Genomic DNA, 26,553 nt, shown 5'->3' on the forward strand with positions numbered 1-26,553 from the left:
CATGAAGACAGGTCGGTCCGGTAATTAAAATTTGTATTCTTTGTAGTAGTATACACTTTTACTGCGTGCACACTCAATCACAATATATGTATGATGCTCGTGTTGTGTTACATGTGTCTGCTGTGTAGGTGTCTTCGTGTCTGTGTGCCTGCACATATATAGATATATAAGTACACATACATAGATCGTTCTAAGATCGCGCATGCCTCGGCGCATATATCTATATACATGCACCGTTTTTATAATATGATTTCACTTTTTTTTTTCCTTTTGTTCTTTTCCATCGTCTCATATACTTATGACAATAATAGTATATTTTACATGCAAAAACAAAAAGTTTTATCACAGTGGGACAGCATACATTCGTTAATAACGTAATAATTGTATATCGATAACTTCTTCTCTACCTTCTTTTGTAACACCCTCCCCGTGTAATCCCCATCCCATAAGCCCCAGGTATCCGAAACCCGCCCCTCTCGACTTTTTCTCATCCCTTTCCCTTCCCTCCCCTCCCCACCCACCCTCTCTCTCTCTCTTTCTCTCTCTCTCTCTCTCTCTCTCTCTCTCTCTCGCATATCCGCGAAATAGAATCCATTCGCTGAACCGATTCGTTTAATGATCAGCGATTATCGCCTTGCAGCGCAACCACCACACGATCGTGCTTTTTCACTCGCATACAGGCGCCCCGATGTCCACCGACACATTTGAATCTCACACGATACCCGGCCACGGAAAACGAAGAAAGAAAAAGACTGGCAAGGATCCAAATGGACGTACACGAAATCTGTCGACCGTCGAACACGATTTTAAGACGGTTTCGCGTGCGACCGATCTCTCTCTCTCTCTCTCTCTCTCTCTCCCTCTCTTTCTCACGCACACAAGCACACACGCGCTTTATTTTAACACAGACGATCGATAGGGGCGAAATCGCCTTAAAGCCGTGCTCTCGCGGTTCGAACGCGTATTGTATATTATAGACGGTCGAGATATCCCCCCAAGTGGGATGTATCGTGTTTTTACTTAACTGGCAAGAGATCAGAGTTGGGCAATATTTTATTCGGCGAACGTTGTCCTCGAGAGCGTACGCGAATTCCTCGACGATCCATCACGCGCCAAGAATACGATTTTACGTCGCGCATATTCGCAACACTTTGCTAAGTGAGCAGCCACGCTTACCGATGAATCAACTTCGATTTATACGCACAGTCGTCTTCGGTTTCCTTTGAACTTTAAATGAAAAATTCGTTAGAGAATAACGCCCAATTCTGTGAAGTTTTTCAAGCATATCAGACGGTGATAGTTACCCCCGATATGCAACACGATCAACGAATTCTCCTTCCACCTCTTTTCTTCTGTAATTTGGACACAGACTTGGGTAAATTGCGAAGATCGTTACACGACGTTCTTGCGTGATCTTTAACATTCTTGCTCTTTAACTTCTCGCATCTTCTCAAACATACACACGCTTCTCTCGCCAGACTCTCGTACTTTCTCTTGGAATCGTCTTTCCCCGATCTCAGCCATTTCTGGAGCAGAGGCGTCAAGAGATACTCCGATTTTACAATTTACAATTAATTCGTTATGCCTAGGGTAACAATATATTGGTCTACGGCGATCCTTCGTTCTTTCCACTAGTTTCTATTTCCTATTGGCCTGTTTCTTTCTACTTAAATCGTTAGCATTGACAAAAGAGAGGAATCGAATCCATGTTTCATCGGTTTACTCGATAAAAGGACGTATCGTAACGCTTAAATTACTCGTTTTCTCCGTGTACAATAGTTCGTTAGGTTAGTTTAAATATCTCGTTAGTAACTGGAACCTGAGAGTTTTGCCCATAGCTAAACCGCCAGAGTAATATATTATTTATACATATTGCTGCAAATATTAGAAAAAGAGTGTCTACGAACGTCCAGAGAAACTGTTCGTCGTATCCTCTATATGAGTTTTCCAAATGTCAGGAAAAATCGGCGCTCGCATACTATTACAGGAATCGCTATTTATGTATTAGAAATTATGGTTTCGATTACGATAGGTGTTATCGATACGATTTGATTATCAATGTTTCGCAGAAAATTTCTTTCTTTATGTTGCAAGGCTCTTCATTTCGTGACGAGCACACCAGAATATCTCACTCTCTCGATCGATCATCTCTTGTCACTCTTTTCTTTTCTTTTGCCGTCGTACAATATATTCTCGTTGATCGTCGATCGATCGTCTATCGACGATTCGCACCGTACGAAATATCTCGTCCCTCTCTGTTCCTCTACCTTTCTACTTTCTCTTTCTTGCACGCTCTCTCTCTCTCTCTCTCTCGCGCTCTCTCTCTCTCTCGCTCACATATCGCACCTGTTCAACTTGTAGAAAAACTAAGGCAACTTTACACGTTATCTTCTCTCATCTCGCATCATTCTTTTCTTTTCTCTTCCCAACCGTTTTTCACCCCCTTAAAATTCCCTCTTTCTTCTTCAATCGCCAAACCATCCAACGATTCTCATCCCTTTTTCCAACCATCGATCTCGTTTCGATCCAGAGCGAGCACCCGTTGAATCGCCGACAAAAATCACGGTGCCTCGTCCAGTCGATCCGATTTCTCTGTAGTTCTCCTCGTATCTTCGAATTTCTTTTGGTTCCCCGAAATTGACTCGTCGACTCGACGAGGCACGGCGGTCGACACGCTGGCACAAATGTAAAAAAAGGATATCGATCGTTCCAAGGATCATCGGACCGAACAAGTGTCGCGAAGGTAACACTGTCGTGGAAATGGTCGAGCGTTCGCTAAAGTTTCGGCTCGCGAAAGAAATTGTTGGACCGGTCCCGCCGAGAAGTCCACGTTAATTTCCAAATCATTCTCTTTTCCTTCTTTTTTCTTCCCTTTTTTCTTTTATTATTAGTATTTGTTTGTTATATATATATATATATATTGATATATATATATTGATATATATATATATATATATAAAAGAGCCTCACCACCATAGCTCGGATATATTTCTATGTACATCGTGATGTGACACGTGTTTTGTATAGGACAATCAGCGTTGCCTGACTCTCTTTTTTTATTATGCCATAAAATCTCAAACGAGGACTCGTCCCCTTTTCGAAAAATACAAAAGGACACCGCGAGAGATCAACGTCTCGCGGTCGATCGTGATCGAGTCTACGTGAAAAATCGACTCGGATAGATCGGATATAGCCCACTCCGTACAGTGGATTAAATACGATCGAGGTAAATCAAGCCCAAACGACAAATACTTGGAATGATTCGGTCTCGTCCTGTTTCGTTCATAGTTGCAAACATAATTTCCTTTCGTTGACCCGGTAAATTCCCTCGCCACTACGATAACCACTGAATATTTGAATTTTCTCCGATGCCCAGTTCGTTCCGTATTCGTTCTATACACAGAGTATTTGTTGCACTTAATTTACCCCGACCTTGGTTTCACCTGCGCGCGAGCATCTCGCGTTCTTTCTTAATCTTATTCGCCTCCATCGATGCTCCAAATAAACCGCCTGCGATCCAATCTATCGACGTAAACGCGTGCACACGATGAAAGAAAGAAAGGATCGGTCAAGACAAGCCAATAGCGTTTTTCGAATATGGGCGCGTGAAAATTGAAACGATTCCAGTCGATGTTGCGCAGCCGTTCGCGATCACGTTCCGATCGAGCGATGCCAAAGCGTATTTCGCTCGGCCTTAAAAATAGAAACGTCTTCGGTCGCGCTTATTAATCGTCGGCGCTTGTCACAGACAAACGCGCACGTTATTACAAAAAGATGCCTGGTCTTTCCCTGGAAAAATTGTTGAACGTGTGTGTGTGTGTGCACGCGTGCACGTTGCCTTTCATCGACGATATTCGAAAACGCACGAGCCTTGCGGATCTCGCGTTCCACGATGCGCGTCGTTCCTCGTGGAAAACGCGATCGTCAAGGTTTACGTACCTTCGAATGGTACACCACGATGCTACGACGATATAATATATGTATATACACATATGTATACAACATACGCACGAATATATTATAAATAATCAATTAAAGGTTTGTTTTCAAAGTAAGTAAAAATATATAGATATATAATATATATAATATATATATGTTCATATATTTTTTTCCATTTTTCTCAAATCATTCTCCTCTTTTTCATCATACTTCCACGACATATACTCTTTCGCCAACGAATGTATCTTTTTTTTCTTTTTTATGTTTTTTTTTTTCTTCTTCTTCTTCTTCCTTATCTCTAACTCACTGTTTGTATTTCGCGCACAAGGGCATGCATCTGCGCGCACTTTGTTTACGTGTGTTTATATGTATTTGATAATGTACGATGGTCGCGTGTGTGTAGTCGTGTACTTTTAACTTGTGTGGATTGCGTTACTCCTGCTCCTGAGAAAGGACGACGAGAGCGAGTCGCGAGAAACCCGATGGATCCCGTTGGAACAAGCAGCCGGTCTGTGTTCTCCCAAACTCGAGAACCAACTACAAAAAGAGCGGTAATGGTCGTGGGTTTCGAAGATCTCTCTCTCTCTCTCTCTCTCTCTCTCTCTCTCTCTCTACGCGCGTATCTTTTATTTCTATTTGAAGATTTCAACGAGGATTCGACGATTCGGATATTCCAGTGAATGTTCAACGCGGATCTCGAACTCGTCGCCGTTACAGCTGGTTATACCACGTAAAAGCTACGCTTCCCGTCATCGGATTGCACGTTTCCGTCTGCTTCGCTGTCATTAATTATTCGAGGCAAGTCGTGGCTTTCTTTACCATTCTAATCGGCCATTTGAAATTATAATTACATGTTTAATTCCGCTGTCGATTCTATCGTAGCTCTTCCTTCTTCCTATCGACGGTATAAACGTTGTCTTCGAGTTTCTTCTCCTAGTGTTTCTTTCTATCTTTCACAGTCGTGCAGAATGATAAACATAAAGACCTATGTTAGAATCGACGAAACACGTCGAACGATAAACGGATTAAAATGCAAAGGAAACTATCGACTTCCGAAAGCAAAACGTTCAATGACTTGAATAATCGAAACGTCGAAGAAGCGGGCGACCCGGTGACGATGCGATTGAACAACGATCGAATACTGCACCTGTACGCGATTGGACGATCACGGAATCTACGATATATAAGCCTATCAGCGCCAGGGCACTTAATTTGTTTCTCTCGTATAAAAAACCTAAGCTACCTAAATCTACGTAATTCGAAGCCTTTAGGATGAGCAACGAGCCTTTCTCTTCTTTAAACAGTCTGTTTTCCCCCCTTCTGTCGCTTGCGTCTTTGTCCATCTATCTTGCCTATCCTCGAAATTCATCATCCTATACGGAACAAACGAACGACCAAGAAAAGAAAAAAGAAAAGAGAAGAACAAAAAATTGAAGCTCGTCGCTGCTTTCAACTCTTTCAAGCTCGAGATCGTTTCTCGCTCGTCCATCGATCCATTATATTATATCGGTTCAGTTTTCTTTTGACTATGCGGTAGCGAGAATCACGCGGGAAGAAACGAGAACGGGAAGAATCGTCGTTTTCGACTCAAGTGACCGCTACAAGTCGTGAAACCATTGTTCGCGTGGATCGCCCTCGATACACTTTTACGATTACGGACCGCAATGTAATACGTAAAATTTCTCGAGTATCGATTCAATCGCGACCGGTTCAACCGTGATTCTTCTCGTTGCCGTGCCAACCAACGAGACTACCGTTACCTTTTGAGATCATTCAAAGAGCACAATGAGCTTTGACATTTAAGAGCGAGAAAGAGATCGACCCTGTTCCACGTTTACGAGAACATCGCGTTCTGCGTGCATAGATTTTACCGGTATTCGGTGCAATGGGAATACGGATAAAATCAAATGAAAACGACGTCTCGTGACGTTTCAGGGACTGCAATACACCGAGTCGAATAGAGAAAAGAGCGCGACGAGACTCGTAAGACTCTCGACACGACGCACAGAAAGGAAGTACCGAACGTAAGAAAAAGTTACAATTAATAAAATCACCATTAGCTTCTGCACATTCCGTCGCAATATAATTCTACCTATATTCGTCGAAGTCGACGCGCGTATTAAACCAACGATCACACGCTTCGTAAACCTTAAAGGGAAAAAACAAGTAGTGATAGAGAAGAAAAGCGAATTGCAAAAATCAATTGGAAAATTATAGACACGGTATAATATATATGCATACATATATATGTATATACATATACATATATATATATCCTTTCTCGGCAATCCGAAATCACAGACAATATGTTTAACTTTTCGAAAAACGATTTCCCTTTCTCTCTCTCCCACTCGCTCTCTCTCTCTCTCTCTCTTTCTCTCTCACTCACTCTCTCCCTTAGCACACACACGTGTTTCGACACGCGTAGTAGCCTATACAGATCTGGCACAGCACTTGAAATCTAACATATATATATAAAAAAGTTCCCGCGCATCCGTGAAAAACTTTGTTTTTGTTTTTTTTTTTTTTTCTTTTTTCCTTTTCGTTGTAATGAAGTTCGTAAGCAACGCGGGCGGGCACGTTTCAAATGGAAAATCGATCGGAAGTAGCGTGGATCGAAATATCCGAAAACCAGCCTCGTCGTCCAGTTGTTCAACCGTGATTGATGCTACTTTAGTATATCACTACCAAAAACATTCCGTAAGCATCCAAAAGGCTCAGTTATATGTTCTATGCGACGCGTTCTAATTATATATTCTAATATCACTGTTGTAGATCTTATACTTTGTGAATCATATTCACGATAAACGATGCCCGCGCGTATCGCGTACCGCGCGTTACACAAACGGAGGTCTGGGAAATATTCACAAAAAATTATCGAAGAAGTCAGAAGTACAGCGGTCTACGAAATGTGTTGTGTTTATTCGTTAGCCCCGAGAAGAACGGATGCGTTCATCAACCTTAGATTAGTATCAAATTTTTACGAAATGCAACTACCCTGATTACCAATCGAAACTGCGAGTAGTTTGAGCGTGGTCAGACTTATGTTTCGTTCTGCTCTATCGTATTTGTTTCTTCCATCAAATTGCCTGTAAGACTAGATATATGCCTCTGTTACTCTGACGTATTCGATCGAATAAGTGCATCTTGAAAAATGCAACGTATCACGTTCCAACACCCAAACGGTTCTCCCTATATCGAAGATACAAACTGACAACAAAAGATTATTTCTCAGTACTCAGGGTCTCGCAAACTTGCTCAAGTAAATTTTTTCAGTCGATCATCCATAAGATCTATCAAAAAGGTCTGCAAACCCCGAGAGAATAGTAAAATCTATGCAGTGCGGTCCTGTAGACCGAAACAATTATTTGCTGCGCCACGGTAACATACGTATATAATTACATTATAAACTATAGCTTCTGAGAGTTGCTACCGCTACCAATGTTTCTCCCTTCGTTATGGATACCACTGTACTTTGTTTAAGGAAGCGTTTACCTCCGACCTATAAAAATGGAACGATCAATTATCGCGTCTTGTTTTTCCCTAGATAATACCACCGTACCGATTAAAACGAATAGAAATTTCACAGGGCCCTCCTCGAAATACCATTTGTCATCACCTCGTTAATTTCCAATTTCTAAATCACACCTCGGCGCTAATCTCGGAAACATTCATGCACACGTACATCCTAATTAATTCTGTAATTCTATTGATCGACACACCAGCATTACGTGTGCGTCATGTAATGTTGATTTTCGAGGGGACGTGTTAGCTGTAATTGGTTTTGCGTGTGCATTTTCATCTGTAACTGCATTTGTTGAGCCTGCAACTGCGACAATGCAGCGGGTGAGGCAAAAGCTGGATAAGCCAGAGTCGTGTTAAGACTCTCATTGTGTTCCTCCAGGGAATTCTGTGCGTAATGTAGCACCAAATGTTTCAAGCTCTTGTGGATGTTGTACGGTTCAGCGAATCCAAAACCACGTTCGGTACCATATATTATGCAATGATTCACTGTACCGTTACACCTGTAACGAATAAAAAATCGATTGCAATCTGTCTATGTCGTCAACGTTGATAAAAAGAAATTCAAAAAAAGAAACGATTAATATACATACATGATGGAAAGTGCGTATTGTCCTGTTCTTGATGTTCGAATAAGGAAAGTACCATCTGGCCTCTCAGCGAGTATCCGATCGGCGTCGGACCGAGAACATTCGAGATATAGCCAAGTCGTTTCGTCGGAATGGACTTCAAGATCCACTTCTTGAAGATCTCCGTACGCCAAGTCACCCAACAAAGGATTCGACAACGAATGATTTAGCACGAGTTGGCTTATTTTATTCTGTTTCATACCGTTCTTTTTCAACCATCTATAACACGATAATAAAACAATATTAAACCGTAAATGGACACGTAACAGTCAAAAGATCAGTATACGTACATCAGATGTTTATCCCTTTGACGTACGAGTTGCAATAGCTCGGGTTTCAATTTGTGCATTTCTCTTTCCAGAGTTCTATTGTAGGCGATCTGTTCCTTCAAACCGCAGTCCAACAGCTCCCTGCTATCTTCTAAGGATTTCAGTCTTCGTTTTAACAACTCGGCATTATCAGTTAATCTATAAACATAGTCGGCAAATTTGCATACACGACCGGAGGTGCATGGGAACGTAACTATTAACAAAAACTCACGTTGATATTTCATGCGGTTGAGCTTCTTTCTGAAATTTCTCTTGCAATTTCATTTGATCCTCGAACATTTTGATAGCCTCCGAAAAAGCTTCTAACGCTTGCCGTTTCAACTGGACCTCGAAAGACGTTCTATTGTACAATTCCGAAAGTTCTCTATATTCTTTCAACGCGTCGGTTATCTCTTTATCAAGTTCTACATATTTCTGTGCAACGTTCGCCATGTCCGTTGTACTTGCAATTTCATCGTCCTAATCGAAACAAAAGGCTCCGTGTAATTCGTATTACAAACTAAATTTATGCTAAAACTGTCAAGATCAAACACAATGAAATTTCTGCAAAAATTACCTGTTGAAACCGGGATATAGGGTACAACAGTTTAATGTCCAGCGTGGAATTATACTGCGTCAAAGAACAATTCCTGTAATGATCCACCAGCTCGATAACCGAATGAAAGTTATACGGCTCCGAGAAGCCATATTTTCCGTTCCGTTGACAAATCTTGATAAGCTTGTTGGTCCCACCTTTACGCAACGTCAGTGTGTATTCCCCACCCTTCGAAGACGCATCGCGTACTAGGAAAGTGCCATCCGGCGAATCAATCATCTTCTCGTTCACTTCGTCCCTCGTGATATCTCCCCAATACCATTCAGCCTCCTGAAGCGTGCGTGGCCTTCTCGAAACAAAACATACAGCGAACTATAGTAACCAGAAATACAACGATTGTATAGGGTGCGTAAAAATAAACGGTCGTTTACCTGTGGGGTTGCTGCTGAGACTCCTTGCTTTCCGAGACTGACACCGTTCGGTCCATCGAATTATCCTCGTCGAGAACGGAGAACGGATCTAAAACTGGAAACTGCGGCCTCGAAACTTTTCGCGGTGGTAATTGCGGTGGGCTCGCAAATTGAGGCAGTCTCTCGTTCCAATCACCATGCAACAACAACACTTCTACTATTCGTATATGCGCCTCGATATTATGTACTATTTGTCTGCAAAACGAACGACCGGTTATTAATGAATTTGACCAGAGAATATGTCAAAGCGATTACGTCAATCTTAAGCGCGCTTACACGATCCGTTCCCAAGGAGGTCTAACAAAAATATGACACAGCACTTGTATAAGGATTGTGGGAGGTTCCGTGTAACCCCTTCCGTGTTGTAATTGACAGATACGACAGAAATGAGCCATCAAGTGAAACAAAGTACTACGGTGATGATCTGGAAGTTCTGAAACGAGCTGTCCCAGGCGTGCTGCACACTGCTCGTCGTTTTTCGTATCTGTATAATAAAAGAAGAATTAGACAGACGTGATCTGCACGATCCATGATTTAAATAAAGCGTTATTACTTTGATGCCCGCTTACGATACTCACTGGATGCTTCTATAAATCTGTCGTAAAACTGTACAGGAATCACAGGATCTGGCAACTCTCGTAGAAATTTCTTCAATACGCTCGCTACGCATTGAGCACTATACGAACTTAGATCAGCGTTACACACATCTGAAAAGTCAATGACGAACGTGACTACCCGAACATCAACGATATTAACACGCGATCATCTCAGAATCAACATAATCCCCGCCGTGGCAGCTGGAAATAAACAGAATTTACCTTCGTTTAATTTTTGCCGCAGTTCCAAAGTTTGCTCGTTGGGAGGACTACTGTGGTAGACTTTGTACAGATCCAGCGTGCTGTCCTCGAATGCCTTCTCCTCCAAGACACTAGTGCATCGTTCCACCAACAGCGGAGCCGAGCGCGAGGAGATGTCGAATTGCGAACACAGGCCAAGACCGAATACTGTAAACGATAAATTGCTAGTTGCAGACCGTGTTGAATAAGAATCGATACCGTTTCGAGTAACGAGAACAAAAAAGGTTACTTTTCAACGTCTCGAGTTCGTCCTTTACCGAACAGCCGGGCATAGCAACAGGGTATTTAAAAAATTGTACGCTCATACGATCTAGCAGCATCAAATCGTACCCTGGCGACGTTCAAATGAAAAAGGAAAAAAGAGAAAGAGGAAAAAAAAAAGAACCACGAAGCTCTACCTTTCACTGTTCTATTTATTACCGCGGCCTCTAAGTCTAAGAAACTTGGTCGCTTCCTCCGCGCGAGCCTCTGTATGCGCGCGTGAGAATTTTTCAACCAGCGGCCGATAATAAAACTTTCATTTGTTCGATACATACGCGATATCTCTGGTTTGTGCGTTAGCTAAACGGTCGCGTGACCTCCTTGACTGTAAACGATACGAGTATCGCACACGATCGTCTCTATCCGGCGATAGTTCTGGAAATGAACGACGTCGACGTGGGCAATGATGTGGACAATGATGCGGACAACGAGAACGAGAACGAGAACGAGAACGAGAACATGGACGAATACGAGGAGGAGAATGAGAACGATGCCGGAAGGATTTCGCGGGACTCGAAAGCGATGCGAATCGGAGTAACGCGCGTGTCAAAGAGAAGAGGAACGAAACGAAAAAAATGGAAACAGGTGCACGTGGAAGAGATACACTGTCCGAGTCGTTAACCCACCCGCTACAGGGGAAATAATCGCGGAGCTAAATTAATTGGTCGTATAAATTATTATTCGTGGCGGGGAACGCTCGCAACGAAGTTGGAAATGCCGGCGAGGGAGGAGAAAGAGCGTTTGCTTCGCGAGGGAGCCGCGAGTTTGCCGACATCTGCAAGAGATTCGTCCGTTTTTATGGACATGCTGGTAAGAAAAAATTCCTGACATCTCACAGACGCATTCCAGACGACCAGAGACGAGAGACACGTAAAATCGTAAAGAAGCCGGGCAGAGCTCATGGCGAGGGAACGCGCGTTTCAAGGAAGCGGTGACTCCGATTCTCGCTTTTTCTTCCATTCGGTACGATCGGGTGAAAATAATCGGGTCAAAGGGGAGCGTATGCGTGTACGTTTCTGGAATTACGTAATCTCGTTGTTGCTTCGCCGAAACATTCCACCAAGTATTTTCTGCGTGGTCGAAAAGGCTAATAGCCAGGTACCAGATTCTACGCGTCCTTCGATCGCCATTTCGGTGTGCCCTAGCCTTTCCAGTCTCGATACGCGATCGACCAGATCTCTATTCTATTCGATGGTTATATTCTGATTCCTTATCTGCGCGAGAATGCGACTCAAAGCTCGGCCGCGGTCGTATTTTCGAACGAGCCGCGCGACTCGAAGCGACTTATCGTCGATACCGCATACACCACTTGTACAATCAAAGGCGTGTACGCATGCATTATAAGAAGGAGACCAAGAAATAGAGAAAGAGAGACGAAACGCCAGAGAGGAGAGGGGGTGGTAGGGAGGGAGAGAGAGAGAGGGGGGGAGGAGTGGGAGAGATAGTGGAGGGGGGAGAGGGAGGAAAAGAAGGTGAAGGAGGATGAGACAGAGAAGGAGGAGAAGACCGAGAGAATTTCACACAGGAGAGGTAGGAGGGGAAGGAGAAACAAATTTATTTTTACGACCGCGTTAGCGACATTTTGTTTCTTCACGAGTAGCCTATCTTTCTCTCTGCAGACTCGAGGCGAGAGAGACGCGAGAGAAAAGTTGGAATTAAAAGGCATGCGACGATATTCGCTGTATATAAGGTACGAATCGAAGGTGGCACGTCGTTGGATGGAGGTCAATACGGAAATTCGATATTCGTCACGGTTGTTCGACCGGGCCTGGACAATCGGTTGACTGGTCACGGGGTCCCCGAAGGAAAGCTGCAATATCGGCGAACGGCGAGCGTATCAGCGAGCATACCAGGGAACGCGCGACCGGCGCCATAGAATTCGAAACGAGGACGTTCCAATTTTACGAGCAGTACGTGGAAATGCTTTTATTGTCAGGCCCGGCCGCTCGCGATTCTTCCACGTTCCTCCTTCGGTAAAACGCCGTGCAACCTCTCTGTCTCTTTCTGTCTCTGTCTGTCTGTCTCTCTCTCTCTCTCTCTTTCTCTCGGCGCTCGAACTCTTGCAAGCACGACCAGTTTCTAACGAAACAACTGCGTTCATATATCGCACTTTGCGCGTGCGAATTTCATAAATAATGCGACCACGCGGAGACTTCGTCCCGCGGCTCTGACCATTGGCGCCGTTCGCGATTCCCTGCCACTCTCCATATATAGTAGTTGCGCATCGCGTGGACAACGCGCGACGCGACCGACAACTTAATGAAACTACCACTACCACTCCTTCTTGGTCGAACAACCGACACGCATTTACAAGCCCAAGAGTGCGCGTGAAGTTCGGAGGACGATACCGATACGTACCCGTACCCAGTCATGCCGCTCGCTCGGTTTTATCTATCATGTGGCCGTCCGCTCGTGCTCGATGACGATTCCGAGAGTAGCCACGGAATTTCTCGGAAAACCGTCTACCTTCTCGCGAATGCGTAAACGCGCGTAGACGAACCACGTGTCCGTCAACTTTCATCGTCCGTAGGCGTCGAACTCGGTATGAAAGCGACGATGATGCTCTCTCTCTCTCTCTCTCTCTCTTTCTCTCTTTCGCGCGGTCAAATTCGAGGAAAAGAAAAGAGCAAAGAGGAAAGAGCGCGACCGATGAAATAACATTTTCTCCCCTCCCATAACCTGGTCACCAGCGATTTCAATCGAAAGACGCATGAATATTTAGTTATTCAGATATTAGAACGACAAGTAATGCGCCACATCGTATGTCCTTGCTACAAACTTCATAATCGACTCCGGCGCGCGATTGCAAAGCAGTTCCAGCGTCAGCGAACACGTTTCTGATGCAATCCGGGATAGTCAACTAAAAGACATCTGAATTTTTAAATTGTTTCCGTGTTCCGTCCATTAACGTAACGAAGAAGTAATGGGCGTGTTACGACCAAGCCGTACCAATGTCACATTACGAAACTGGAAGCTGGCACACGCGTGTGCGTGCGTTGTACACAACGTACGCGCGATCACGCTCTCTGTACACGCCACTTACCTGGAGTAAATCTATGGCTACGGTTTTCCGAGTCGACTGGTATGCAGTTGGAGGGTAAACCCGTTGCTGTACAAGTCCTGTGAGCTACCAGGCCGCAATCTATCGCATAAGAAAAATAACACGATTACGATACAAGTAGGTCAGACGATGGAAAACACGATTAAATTCCAAAACTTTAATGGACAAATCTTCGTGTCAGCGCAGCGCCTCGTTGTCTCGAAACGTCGATAGATACTGATTCGTCGACCATCCCACGATACGCGACAGCTCCAACTAAGCGCAATCGCGGTGAAGCAAAAAAGGCGAGAGGAAAAAAAGGAAAGGTTTAAGAAACGCTATCTCGATATAGATTATCAGGCCATCGATGTATCGATGCTTCACACGTACCTAGACAGAGAAAGCCTTGGTGCAGCAGGCCCCTCAGGTATTTATGGCACTTATCGCACTTCTCCAACACGCTAAAGCTCTGAGGCATGAGGGTGTGCGGCGAATTGCCGGTGGCTACGGTGCCGCTACCACCGGTGATCGCCTCGTTGACCACGGTACCGGAGGACGAGTTCGGCGTAGCCGTGACGGCCGCCTCTGACAACGTGGCGCTTGCAGACGTAGCATGACAGAGCTCCTCGATGCAGGCTAAAATGGTCTTCTGGTGGAAGTCATCCTTGATGCCCATATTCTGCGAACAACATCCAAGCATTGTAACGAGATGTTCGACGCTAACTGAAACTACCGGATCACGGACGACGTTCACTTTCGCGTTACGTCTCCTCTCGTAAACGCATCATCCGCCGATATTTTCAATTTTAAGGGGGCTGTATGTCGCGCAAAAAAGGCATTTCCTAACGGCGAAGTACAGTTACGAACTGACACGCTCGTAGCGACAGACATATAGCTGGCATAAAAGTGTGTTCAAAAGTTCCCTCGCGAGAGGACTGAGATTCGAAGAATCTTTTACTACCCCCCTTGTCACACCTTCTCTTCTCGCGTGTTTTTCAAGCCAGAAAACGAGCCGTTTTCGAGAACGACGAACGTGACCTCCGAAACGATTTGCGATTTTTCACGCATCAAGGAAGCGGTCCTCGCAACGCCGTCGAACGGGCGTCTCGATGACGTAACGAACAAGAGCGAACGTTACGGGGGACGACCTCGTAAAAGGGTGAACACGACGAGGCGATCGTAATTTATACGTGTCGTAACGTCTTTCGCGACTGACATCTCGTTTTCCAGGTGCAGTTGTTTCCTGAGCCAACAGGTGTCAGGTACACATGTGCCTCGCGATACACGGCTCTGTGCACGATCCTACATACAATGTACCGCGGGGATAAAAGTTAGCGAATAGGATAATCGCACGTCATCTTTCACCTGGCCGATTTTTACGCTTAGCCATGCCCCTCTGGCGAATCGAATATTTTCACGCGCGAGGAAACTCAAACATACAGAGATATCCTTGTTCGATAACAGCGTGTTGCTCCAGTGTAAATTAGGCAAGTTACGTAATTTCCATTACGAACCAAAGGTTGTCGCAAAAGCGTCGTAAAAATTATAAGACGCGATTCTACTCGCTGCGAGGCAGGACACGGATCGCCATTTCCGGCAACGGGTGACTGGCAAATATTTTTTCCAAATTATGGTATTCGGGGGCACGCTCGCGCGGGCTATTTTAAAATGTGCCGGCAAGAACGTGTTCCTCCGGCGCCACGAGTTGTACTGGGCCAAACGTTATTCTTAGCACCGCACGCGCAGCCGAAGCGTAGAACGACCGATGTGCACGCGTGTTATACACGGAACGCGTGATTACGAGGTCCACAAGTTCGTGCAACCGTCAAATCTGACGCGTAATTATATTGTTTCGCGTCCAGCCAGCGTGCCAGATTATCTCTGTGAGTCTACAGACGATGAAAGAACCGACGACGAACGAAGACGAAAAATAATTTGCCTCTCTCGTGACTGGGGCAAAAAACGAGCATCGAGAGCGTAGGATTTTTGCTCGAATCAGTCAACGAGATAAGGGGCACAGAGCAACGCGTAATTTATCAAGCTGACACCCGGCGTCGAGTGTTAATTATACGGGACGCATCAATCCTCCGAATTTATTCAGCACTGCCGCCGGAAGATACACGGCATATTACACGAGGTGGTCGTTAAATCGTTACGCTCCATCGTCGATAAAGGAAGATGCGGGTGTCGCTGTTGCTACCAAGATAGTACGACCTTAATATATTTTCAATATATCGAGCCGTGTCTTGGAGACGACGATACCGATACGAAACGTTCTCGACGAAGAGGAAGGATCTACTTTGCCGGATGAATTTAGCAATTAGGAGAAGGATAGAGAGCATCGATGCAACGTATCGGGCGAACGAATCGATTTAAAATTGATCTAAGGTACCCGAGGTGGCATCGAAATGCGTTTTCCTTCGGTCGAGGCTCGAATATCGACACGAAGGACGAAGCGAATGGGAATCGGACGATTTCTCGCGCCGAAAGGACACTTCCAGACGATTTACGAGTCGATTAGCATGGTAATATGCGATTTACACCCGGAGAAACCTTGGCCAGACGAGTATTTTTATTCTTTTCGCCCGGACACGACCATCGAGACGCGTCGTGACTAAATTTGCGAAAGATCCTTGCCGGGGCTCCGACCGATTCCACCTAAGAGGATTCTTGAACGGGCGTAGAACAGGTTGCGACATTTTATGGTTGAATATAAAAAAGGACAATCGTTTAATTTGTTTACTCGTCGAGAAACTCGAAGAACTTCGTTTCGTGCAGAAATGCAGAAAGGTAACGCTTCGCGAAGTCATGCGCTGGAAGATAACGAGAAAGCATTCGAGTACTCTCGATAATCGATAAAAAAAAAAAAAAGAAAGAAAAGAAAAGAAAGAAAGATAGGAAAAGAAAAAATAAACTGGAGGAAGGGAGGACGACACTATAAAGAGTCGACTGTGCTGTAGAGCAGACGCTACAGGGCAATTACAGGGTCAACGGGCCAAGGAAAACGTCGTCCAGATACTCTTGAGTCGAGGTCATCGCCTTTGAGTACTAGCCAAAGAATTTTCGATCTCCCACCGTGGTTGATTCCGTTCCCGACACGGTTCTCTGACTTGAAACAAGCAAAACCAGGCAAAAATTCGCGGCCGACAACTCCCTTTACCTTCGCTTCTCAACGAGAAACTCTATCGGTTTTAAACGATCTGAGATATTCCCGATCCAGCTAGCAACGACGAACGACCGAATGTTTCAACTGTTACGAAAAATAAATGATTAAATAGAAGAGAAAGAGTAAGCGTAGAAAAAGATTTTAAAGGAGTGAAAAAGATGAAGCTTAAAAATCCACTTACCATCAGCTTATCCCGGTCCAGAAAAGGAAGATCGCTCCCCTTGACGTCCTTAGACTTGAAAACATCCGCATAGCGGTAGAGATTTAGAGCAGCCATCCATTCGACGACGTTTAGGGACGTCCACTCGCTTACGGGCTGTTGGAAGAAGCGTGATACCGGTCAAACGGTTCTTTTCAGATATGTACCAGGAACTCGAGAGAAGCCCCAATTCAGGTGCAAAACTCAGGAGGAAAACTTTTACACAAGTAAAATTCACACGCGCATGGGCCACGACGAATATTCACAGATACAATTAATCATCTTTCTCACGAATGGAATTATTACGTAAGGTTCCGGTAATCGTTCACCGCGAATTCCGCGCCGATAAATCTCGATGACGCGTTTTCCCATTTAAAAATATTTTCTCGGTCAAGAATTCTTGTGCAAATAGAACAGATAATATCTTGCAGAAAAATTCCGATCATTATTATTCCACTAGTCATCGATATTAAAAATCGTTGGTAAAAATATTTGAGAAAGTTGCGAAATTACTTTTAGCCCGTGCCAAAAATAAAGGTTAACCCTCCATAACTGGAATTCCGTTTCGGTAAGAAGAATTTCATTCGGAGAAAGAAGTTACAATCCGTTACAATTCTTCTCTTCAGGAGTGATAGTTATCTTACGAGTGATTTAGCGCCAATGCGATGGTATAATAATAAAATAATACGCAAATCGAGTTGAATATTTGATTTCCAAAGAGTTACATAAACACTGCGATACTAAAATTAAAAAATTTTCGAAAAACAGGATCGATCTATTTAAAATTTTAAAAAAGGTGTAGCTATGGCGTTACAGAGGGTTAATACGAATTCTTTTATTCGTCGTGTACCGTTTACCGTACGAGAAAGCACCGAGAAAGCGAGTAAGTAGATTCGTCCGCTCTATGATCAGACACGGCGACAGAAGACGCTTACCCAGCTGCTCGTTTTTCGTCGTCCTTTCTATAGTTGCGACCAAACATCGACGTAAGTATACCGCTTGCACAAAAGCCGAATTACAATTTCAATGAAAAACACTACAGAAGATATATCGTTTATCCCTGGGATCGGTGAGCACAATCGTGAGGATGCTGTTGGCGGAGGCGAGCGTGGCTGCGAGCGCGTCTACCACGCGACCAGAAACTCAGATTAGATAGGACTGGCGCAACAGAAAGAGGACGAGGGACGAGCGCGAGCGCCAATATCGAGAATGCTCCGATAAAACGAAAGCGTAAAAACTAAGGGGAAAAGAAAACGTAACCTTCTCTCGTAACCTTAAGTCTACGGTCGTAACGACACGAACGAGATAACAGAGCGTATCACCCACTGAAGAACAGTCGCGAGCCCATTTATCTCCTGCGAATATTCACGCGGTGAATACGCTTCGATCGTTACGCGAACGATTTTCATCTTTAAATTACTACTACGTTGTCTGGAGCTGCGCGATATAATCGAATGTAAACGATAAACGGTGAAAAAACCGCGCCGTAAATGGAGCTCGTTCCGTATCGCTCGGGGGAAATTGCGTAAATCCGAAAATGTAGTTAAAAGAACATAGACTGAGTGTTGGACGAAACAAGAGCTACGTGTGCACGATTAAGTGAACGAACGCGTCTTTTCTTTGGCTTTGGCGCCAGGTCGGAAATTACCATGCCAAAATATCGTGTTGTTGGGTGGTGTGCGTGTAGATTCGAACGCGTTGCTACTCGAGTGTTTACCTGGATTCGTAAACAGAGAAATTGCCGGAAAGCGTGTATTACTCTGTAATTAACAGTGTAGATTAGATCGTTAGCCTAATCGTTCGCCGTCGCGTCGTCTGGAACCTCTGCACGTGGAAAGTTATAGATAAACTCAGTGACGACGAAGATCAACGATAAAAAAAAAAATGAAGAGGTCTCACGCGGGAGCACCGAGCGATCTGATTCTTTTTTCGAAGTTTTATGCAGAGACAGCAGCAGCGTTACGATTTAGGTCGTTACGCCATCGAATCTCGAGAAGGTTTCGCTCTGATAACGAAACCCGGCTAGTGTTTGTGTACAAAGTCATGTTCTGAACAGACAGGAGACGAGTAAAGGGGAAAGCGCGTGTTCAAAGCAGACCTCGAATGCTCGGAAACGGTGGCGATTATGTGTCTGCGATTTATGCAAATTAAACAGAGTTACGGAGATAAATTCAAACGTGGAACCAGTTGGTTCACCTCCGAGTAACAGCAGCACGATAAACAATTTTCCTTGTAAACCAGCGCGTTTCAGCTACCGTGCACCGCGAGCCACGAACAAAAGCATTCCTCCGTTCTCTCGAAACAACACATCGTCGCTTAAATACACCGAACCGACACTATTTTAAGTAGAATACAGAACGATTAAATCACGGACGTGACCTTGCTCGCGACGAGAACCGGATAGAAAATCGTCGTCGCCATCGTATACCCGAACTTCGACTGTAAACAGAATTGGTTGCCGACGAGAAGACGAAAAGCCATTTAACGAAAGCGTGTAGCTTTCGAGTAATTAAATTCGTTTGCAAACAATTTCAAATTCCAAATGAATCACGTCGGCGATCTCTGAGCGCGAAAACGAACGACATCCTTTGCTTCTTAACTTTCTTTTTCAAACGATAGACATCCGTGCAAAAAAAAAAAAAAAACGTTCGTACGTGTAGCGTGATGTTTGTTCACGGATAAGAGCAACTTTACTCCGACCGGTGATTTATCAGCGACGTTCGTCGCGTGTTGGCAACAAAAGGAACAGAAAGAGCAAAGAGATAAAAAGTGTAAAAAAGAAATGTAGTTGAAGCGGGAAAACAAAAGATTGTACTGACCTTGTCCTTGTCGAGAACCTGGCCCGGTAGCGCGTGACCCTTGCTACTCCATTGGCAGAGGTGCTGCCCGCTGTGCTCCGAGCAGACCACGTGGAAGCACGCATGGCACTCTGGAGGACATAGAGAACCGCACATGCAACAGCATAGATTACGCATAGCAGCCGGCTCACGGCCGGCTCCAGTGCCCTTGTCAAGGGCACGCTGCCCGCTATCACCGCCCAAGCCCTCGTGACCGATTGAATTCGAATAGACGCCATTCTCTGTCACTAGATCGTACGCGACACCGTTCATCGACGTTTCGCCGTTTTGTTGCCGCAGGAGATTCTCGCACGAACACAGATATTGATGGAACGACGCTGCTCTCGCGCAAGGAAACAGCCCGCTCGGCCAGAGACGCGCGAATTCCTCTGAACTTTCCGGCAATTCCTTCGACGTGCTTTTCAACGTTGGATCGGATCGAAACTCGTCCACAAAGGCGGTCAACGATGACTTCAAAACTTGTTGTTTTCGGATTACGGGAACGTTCGTGAAATTTGCGGAACAAGAGGAGGAAGTGGTATTATTGACAGAGTGGGTTTGTTGCTGGTTAGCGGAGTATCGTTTGAGCAAGGACAACGCGGCACTTCCTTTAGGTCTGACTGGTTCTGGGGGTGACGATGGCTCGTTGGTGGGCAGAGATTTGGTGGAGTTGGCGGGACTCGTCGCTGCGCTGATCGTAATGGTACTTTGAAGATCACCGTAGGCTCCGTTGCTGTTAATGGCGAGAAGGTTGGCGTGAAAATTACGTGGCGGTTGTATCTGTCTGGGATGAAGTTGCAGATTAGGGGCGATCGAGGTGGAGGCGTTCGGTACCGAGGTTGGCGGCACGATCGTCGCGGAGACGGCGGACGTCGAGGCGACGGCGGCGTTCGCCGAGGTGGCGCCTTTGCGAAGCATGTAATTGTCAGAATCGACGGCTAAGAGCCGCGACATGGCCGTGGATTTAGCTTTAGTGTCATCGTTCGGGTTTCCCTTGGGCAATACTTTGGTCGTGTCGGTCCTGAACTTGGTTTCGGCGAGCTTCTCGTATTCCTCCTTGTCCGCGTAGCTCGCCGTCGTTATCGGGCTAAAGAGATCGTGTATCCTGCCGTGTAAGCTGACCGCAGGCTGCACCTGCGAGGCAGCAGCGGTCGCAGCAGCTGCGGCGGATGCACTCGACGCCCGCTTCATCGCTGAGGCCTATCACGATCATCAAAGCTCCAGCCACGACTAGGTTTTATTAAACGGTTCCACTGAGGCTGTCGATTTCGTGTTGTTACTTTCCGGCGAGTCCTGAGCCTCCCTCGATCGACGCGAGTCGCCCGTCATCGTCGCCTTCGCGTTCGCCTCGTCTGCCTCTGGCGAGGTTTCCTCTCGAGGTTCCGCCTTTCGGTTCCGTCTCACGGAACACACACAAACTACTTACTTTACTTACTCGCCTGTCTCCACTGCCCTCCGGGACGGTACGTTCTCGTCGTCGTTGTCAGATTCTCGCGTGTTAAAAACGTGATCGCTTCGGTCGAGTCGCGTTTCAAGGTCATTCGCATGTCGCCGCCACCAACGCAGCCGTGATCCAGCTTCGCTGCACACTTTCTTCTTTTCTTTCGTTTTCTATTTCCGAGACGCGGCAGAGAGCAATTCAGCGATCGGATATTCGTCCGAGACAGACGTAGTAGTAGAGTAGGTCGTGATTCGTCGATTCGCCGGTATGTCCGTTCTTTTTTCTCACGGCCAAACGATAACGCGCGATCCTCGATTTTCTCTGTGTTCTATTCGAAGGGCTTCTTCTAGTCGTCGCTGAAAACCGGCTCCGTCCAATCGCCGCAATGTTAATTGCCAATCAGCTGCGGAGAAACGTGTCGTTTCGTATTCGATGGTTAGCTTATCGTCGAACACGTCGATATCTTTGAGAAGGAAAGATTCCACTCGTTATTAGCATGAAAAGAGATAGAGAGCGTAAAGGAGGGAGAGAAGGTCCGTCGAATTTCCAATGGGTAACCTCTTCTCGGTCGGCGTGATCCAACGACGTGATCCAATGACGTGAATCGAGCTGCATTCCTCAACTTCGTCCTTTATTATTAATATACTCTCCAAGTGGAAATAGATGGACACCACAGATAAAGAAGAGAAAATAAAAAAAAACAAAGAGAGAGAGAGAGAGAGAGAGAGAGTCGCTGCCGTGGGTGTGACCTCGTGTAAATTCGTTTTCCATAAATCTCACTCCTACCACTCTCTCTCGTGCGCGCACACACGACCTTTGTATAAACGCCGAGATTCGCCGAGCCGAACGAAACCGGTTTCGTCAAGCAACGACACCGAACGATTTTCAACGTAGTCCCGCGAGCCTGTATAGACGAGAGAAGAGAGATCCTCGTGGGTTATTCGAGAGAGCAAGTCCAGATGACCTTAAAGCGGTTCCCTTCGTCAATTAGATCGAATTATTTTACCAATGCGGTCGAACAAGATTTTCTGCTCGCGCACGCTTCAGATCGAATCGGTCGCGGATCCAACGACATGCGCGCGCCTCGATCTCCGATTATTTCTGCCTACCGAAGCAAACGTGCCCGTTAACGTTTATTCGTTGCTTTGTTGCTCCTTTCGTGTTACTTCTTCTAACCTCTTAGTCTCCCGTGGGAAATCGATCACTGCCTTTTCAAGATCGAGATGGAGAGACAGAGAACGCGTTGGAAAAAGGACGTTGTCGGTGCTCTGGATCTTCGTAACCTTCGATCGTAGTCGTTAATTGCGGTAAAACAACCGGCTTCTGTCTGCCGTCTTGATAGCGTGCGTTAATTCAACACGAGTTAGATATAGTTACAAAGTAGTTCTCGAGTTGCGGCGAGGGACGAACAGAGGAACGGTCGTTCATGGTAGAAACGTGCTCAGCTAATCTCATGAGTTCACCAAGTCACACGTAACGTTGCGCGAGAATCTGGCGACTTCTCTTCCTTTTTTAATTCTCACAGTCGGTCATCGACCGTACGATAAAACCAATTAACAACGTTTCCATATTCTTCGTTCTTTGTGTAATAAACAGTAGACGTCGATTCAAACGATCCGCGCAAAGATCGTCGATCACAAAACGGAACACATCCGCGGTTGCCCTTATCACGACCACCAGTAATCCGCGACTGCTGCGTCTCCTCGGTCTGCCTGGCGTTCTTCCTCGTCGATAGATCACTATGGAGCCACCTTACCAACAGTGAGTCAACGGGTCTGTCGGTAAAGCAGTTCGTCACGGACGATCTTATTACCTCGTTTCTTTTCTCGCCACACGTATATCCTTTTCTCCTTGATAGACCGTTCTGTCGAGACAAACGATTCAAGTAGACTTTTTAAATCGATACTAAAAGATTCTTGCTTCTCGATTTTCCAATTCCTACAAAATGACACAGCCGAATTTCGACAATACTGCGAAAAGCTACGATGCACTTGAAACGAGACTTTTCTTTCATTAATCGAGCTTCTGGCATAAGAAAACCATAGTATCGAACTCTCTTACCGTCCTATTCGTTCTCCGATCAGTCCACACCGGAACACCGGCATATACGTGCCTACTCGCAGAAACAGCGCACGCACGAGATGGAAAAGTCCACTGGGCACTGCACTTTTTGCACCGGCAGCCTGCACCACGCGCACACCTGCACACACGACGACGGTACACACGTCACTTTCTGCACGTATGTGCACGACACCTATCTATACGTCTGTCTTTTTCCTCTGCGATATACTCTTTCTCTTTCCCGACCACCGTTCGTTCCTTCACTCTTTTCGTCGCCCTCTCTTTTTCTACCCTCGCTACTATTGTTTCTTTCTCTCGCGTTTCGTTCCCTTGCTCTCTTCCACTTCTCTGTTTCACACTCGTCTGCTGGCCGAGTACAGCCGGTCTACGTGCCGACTACCAACCGCGGGCCAAGTCTTCAACTTCTTCCCCTTTTTCTCCTCTATATTTCTTCTGCTCTTTTTCGTGACACACCGACGTCCTCCTACTCCGTGCAAGTTTATTCCATCATTCACAAGCATAAGGAGAACGTTTCCAAGTTTTCGGCTTTCACTCGATCGCGGTCGCCAAAGTCGCGAGAAATCAGTCAGTGTTCTTTGATGATTTCCCAAAGTACACACAGCGTTAAGTCGCACCACGAATTTCTTGTCCAATCACCGGTCACATACTACGATACTTGGCACGGACTCTCTGTCTAGCTGTCCGATATCGTCTCTCTGGGTTTCTTCTGCCTTTCCACATTCGCCGATCGTTGCCGAAGCGTCAAACTTTTCCACGGATCTCGTCCGACACACTCGACGACTCCGTTCTCTCCGGCAGGCTTTTCTTTGCCGTTGCCACCGGCCGCGAATCATACATCTACGCTGACGATTTCCTGCCAGAGAAAATATCTCCGGCGGCTCGGCGCACAGCTGACCGGCCGGTCCGCCAAGTTCGGTCAATAGCCATAGCAGTCGCAGCCTGCCGAGGGTTGCTCGTGCTCGACCGTCGGCGTTACACTTCGGTCCCTTCCGTCTCGTTTCGGCTCTTTCCGTGGCCTTTATGCGAGCCACCAATGTACATAACGACTACCGGACCCCGGGCTTGCCGAGCGATCGAAGAGGCTTCGTGGAAATTCCTCGACCATTCTCTACTCTCGGCTTACACGCTTCTCACGCTCGCGGGATCTCGTCTTATTTCACTTCGAGTGGAAACAGACTTCCGTTCCACGGAGCGCACGATTTTTCCGTTGGATTATCGACTAAAGCTAATACACGGGTGGGCTGAACATTATCGAAATTCTACAGTCTGATTGGTGACAAAGTTTGACGACTTGTATAATGTAAAACCGAGATTGTCCACGCAAATTAAATCTTCGTTCGTTTAGCTCCCTCCTTTCTTTTTTATTTCTCTCTTACGGTATAAAGTAATCGTCGACTTGGCGCAGAGTACGTTCGGAATACGTTCGAACGATTAATTAAAAATTATCATCGAATTACAATCGGTCTGTCAACTCGGGCTTATTCTTATCTAGGACCAGCTGCGATAAAGTCTCGGAGCGAGCGTATCTGCAGTTTCTAGGCAGACGATGGAATAAAGATCCCGATTAAATAGCTGATATAAAAGTGACGCTTGAAAAAAAAAAAGTAGAGACACCATTCGCGCTGTCGTTCGTGACTAAATCGAGCTGGACCGATATCGTGTACCGTTGAAAGCCACGTGTCTTGTTTGCAAAACGTTCAATTCCCGGCGATCGTTCGCGTCGGACGTAGATCCTCCGTTTGATGACTCAAAGATCCGGAATAGGTAAAAATTCCATCGACTCGAACGCGTAAAAATAAATCGGTGATAAAACGAATCGCGGGCCTCGGGATAAACTTATTCGCCTCCACGGAAATTCAATGGGCGAAAATCCTTTGGTGAAAAGAGGGGGATGGAGAGACGTGATTCTAAACTTCTCTCTTCTATGCCCGAGAATCGGAGACAAGGAGGAGAGACGAATCGAAAATCCCGTCCCCTTTTCCCGCGTCGTAAATGTCAATGCTGACGATACTAGAATAAGATTTCATTCTTTACGATCAGTCTTTACTCTCGCTCTTATCGTGAAAGCGCTGCATGCGATACGCTCAAGTGCGTACGCACGTGCTCTCGCGCGCACCAAGGGCCTCCCGCTACTCGAGTCACATGAAAGGGCCGCGCGTGTACTTGAAAGGGAAGAAAGGGACGTGAAAGTGAAAAGCGACTTTCCATGGTAAAAGAGGGGACACGCGGGGAGAGGCGGTGCGATACAAGGATCCCCGGACGTGGGATGATCGAATTCGGCCGCGCATGCGCCCTGCTCCGGGTATCCTGTTCAAGGTCACAGTACCAACGCCGTACCAACCCTTCGCCCTGCATTTTAGGCACAAAAGGACCGATCGATTCCCCATCGGAAAGCCAAATGATAGACCCTTTCTCGTCGTACAGCTACAAGGGAGAGGGATTAAATTTCAATCGACGGGGCCATAATCGTTTCTCTGGTTTACCGATATTTTCAACGTTTTCGTTTTGTCCCGGAAACGCACGAAATATTTTTTTTTTTCCTTTTCTTTTCGTTGTATTTAGTATCCTCTATAGGATACGGATACGTCAAGCGGAATAGACGTGCGATTTGCCGAGCAACGATGTTAATGGATCTTAAAAACCGAAAAAGTATTTCTGGCGCATCCAAGAGAACGACGAACGATATGGCGTTCCGTTCCAGTAGATTTTCCTAGCGTGGATTAGACCGAGAGGCGAGAGAACGTTTTAAGAGGCATTCTCGATTTCACGTTGGTAGGTGTGCATCGTGAGAGCGAAGAAATCCTTAGATATCCGACGTTGTCGATGTTGCGGCAAGAATCGCGTTTCCTTTTGGCGCGAGCCGGTGGTATGTTTTAAATCAGGTCGAAAGAGGCGCGGCGCGCTTTTCACGCGCGCTCCACGCACGTTATTAAATATCTCTATTGCGCGAACCTTGCTTGATAACTTTCAACTATGCGCGGCTCGAGTCTCGTAGCTGCTGAAATAAAAGCTACGACAAAAACTCGCTTAGCCAGATGGGAGGAAACGCACCGAGAACAGAATTATACGCGTGGTCTAAACGCCTAAACGACACGCCCCGAACAACCTCCCAGATCGTGATCGCGTACAAAAGCGGCATCCTTAATGTAGGTACCGATGGTAGATCGATCGGTCGATCGATCGGTTCGAAGACAACGATGGTCGAAGGGATCATCGTAAGCTTGCGCGCGATGGATCGTCACGCGT

General features: G+C 45.9%; 1 protein-coding gene across 5 annotated transcripts in view; it reads right to left on the reverse strand.

Annotated features, from left to right (window-relative positions):
• Nucleotides 1–5,995: 5,995 nt before the first annotated feature.
• Nucleotides 5,996–26,553, reverse strand: part of LOC117237500 (phosphatidylinositol 3-kinase regulatory subunit gamma) — a 29,253-nt gene continuing 8,695 nt past the window's right edge. For 2 of the 5 annotated variants that reach the window (XM_033501542.1, XM_033501561.1), the window contains 13 exons: nt 19,767–19,876; nt 16,930–17,064; nt 13,973–14,261; nt 13,586–13,684; nt 10,243–10,428; nt 10,003–10,131; nt 9,701–9,908; nt 9,386–9,619; nt 8,976–9,300; nt 8,631–8,878; nt 8,381–8,557; nt 8,055–8,309; nt 5,996–7,964 (listed from right to left, as the gene is read on the reverse strand). In XM_033501542.1, coding sequence (XP_033357433.1) covers nt 7,667–7,964; nt 8,055–8,309; nt 8,381–8,557; nt 8,631–8,878; nt 8,976–9,300; nt 9,386–9,619; nt 9,701–9,908; nt 10,003–10,131; nt 10,243–10,428; nt 13,586–13,684; nt 13,973–14,261; nt 16,930–17,064; nt 19,767–19,876 — 2,693 coding nt within the window. In that variant the 3' untranslated portion in view covers nt 5,996–7,666. Of the gene's footprint in view, nt 7,965–8,054; nt 8,310–8,380; nt 8,558–8,630; nt 8,879–8,975; nt 9,301–9,385; nt 9,620–9,700; nt 9,909–10,002; nt 10,132–10,242; nt 10,429–13,585; nt 13,685–13,972; nt 14,262–16,929; nt 17,065–19,766; nt 24,588–26,553 lie in introns of those variants that run through there. The other 3 variants (XM_033501527.1, XM_033501552.1, XM_033501533.1) reach the window with 3 other exon arrangements.

This window comes from Bombus vosnesenskii, unplaced genomic scaffold (assembly GCF_011952255.1).
Source record: "Bombus vosnesenskii isolate JDL3184/JDL3185 unplaced genomic scaffold, Bvos_JDL3184-5_v1.1 scf7180000013264, whole genome shotgun sequence".
NCBI lineage: Eukaryota > Metazoa > Arthropoda > Insecta > Hymenoptera > Apidae > Bombus > Bombus vosnesenskii.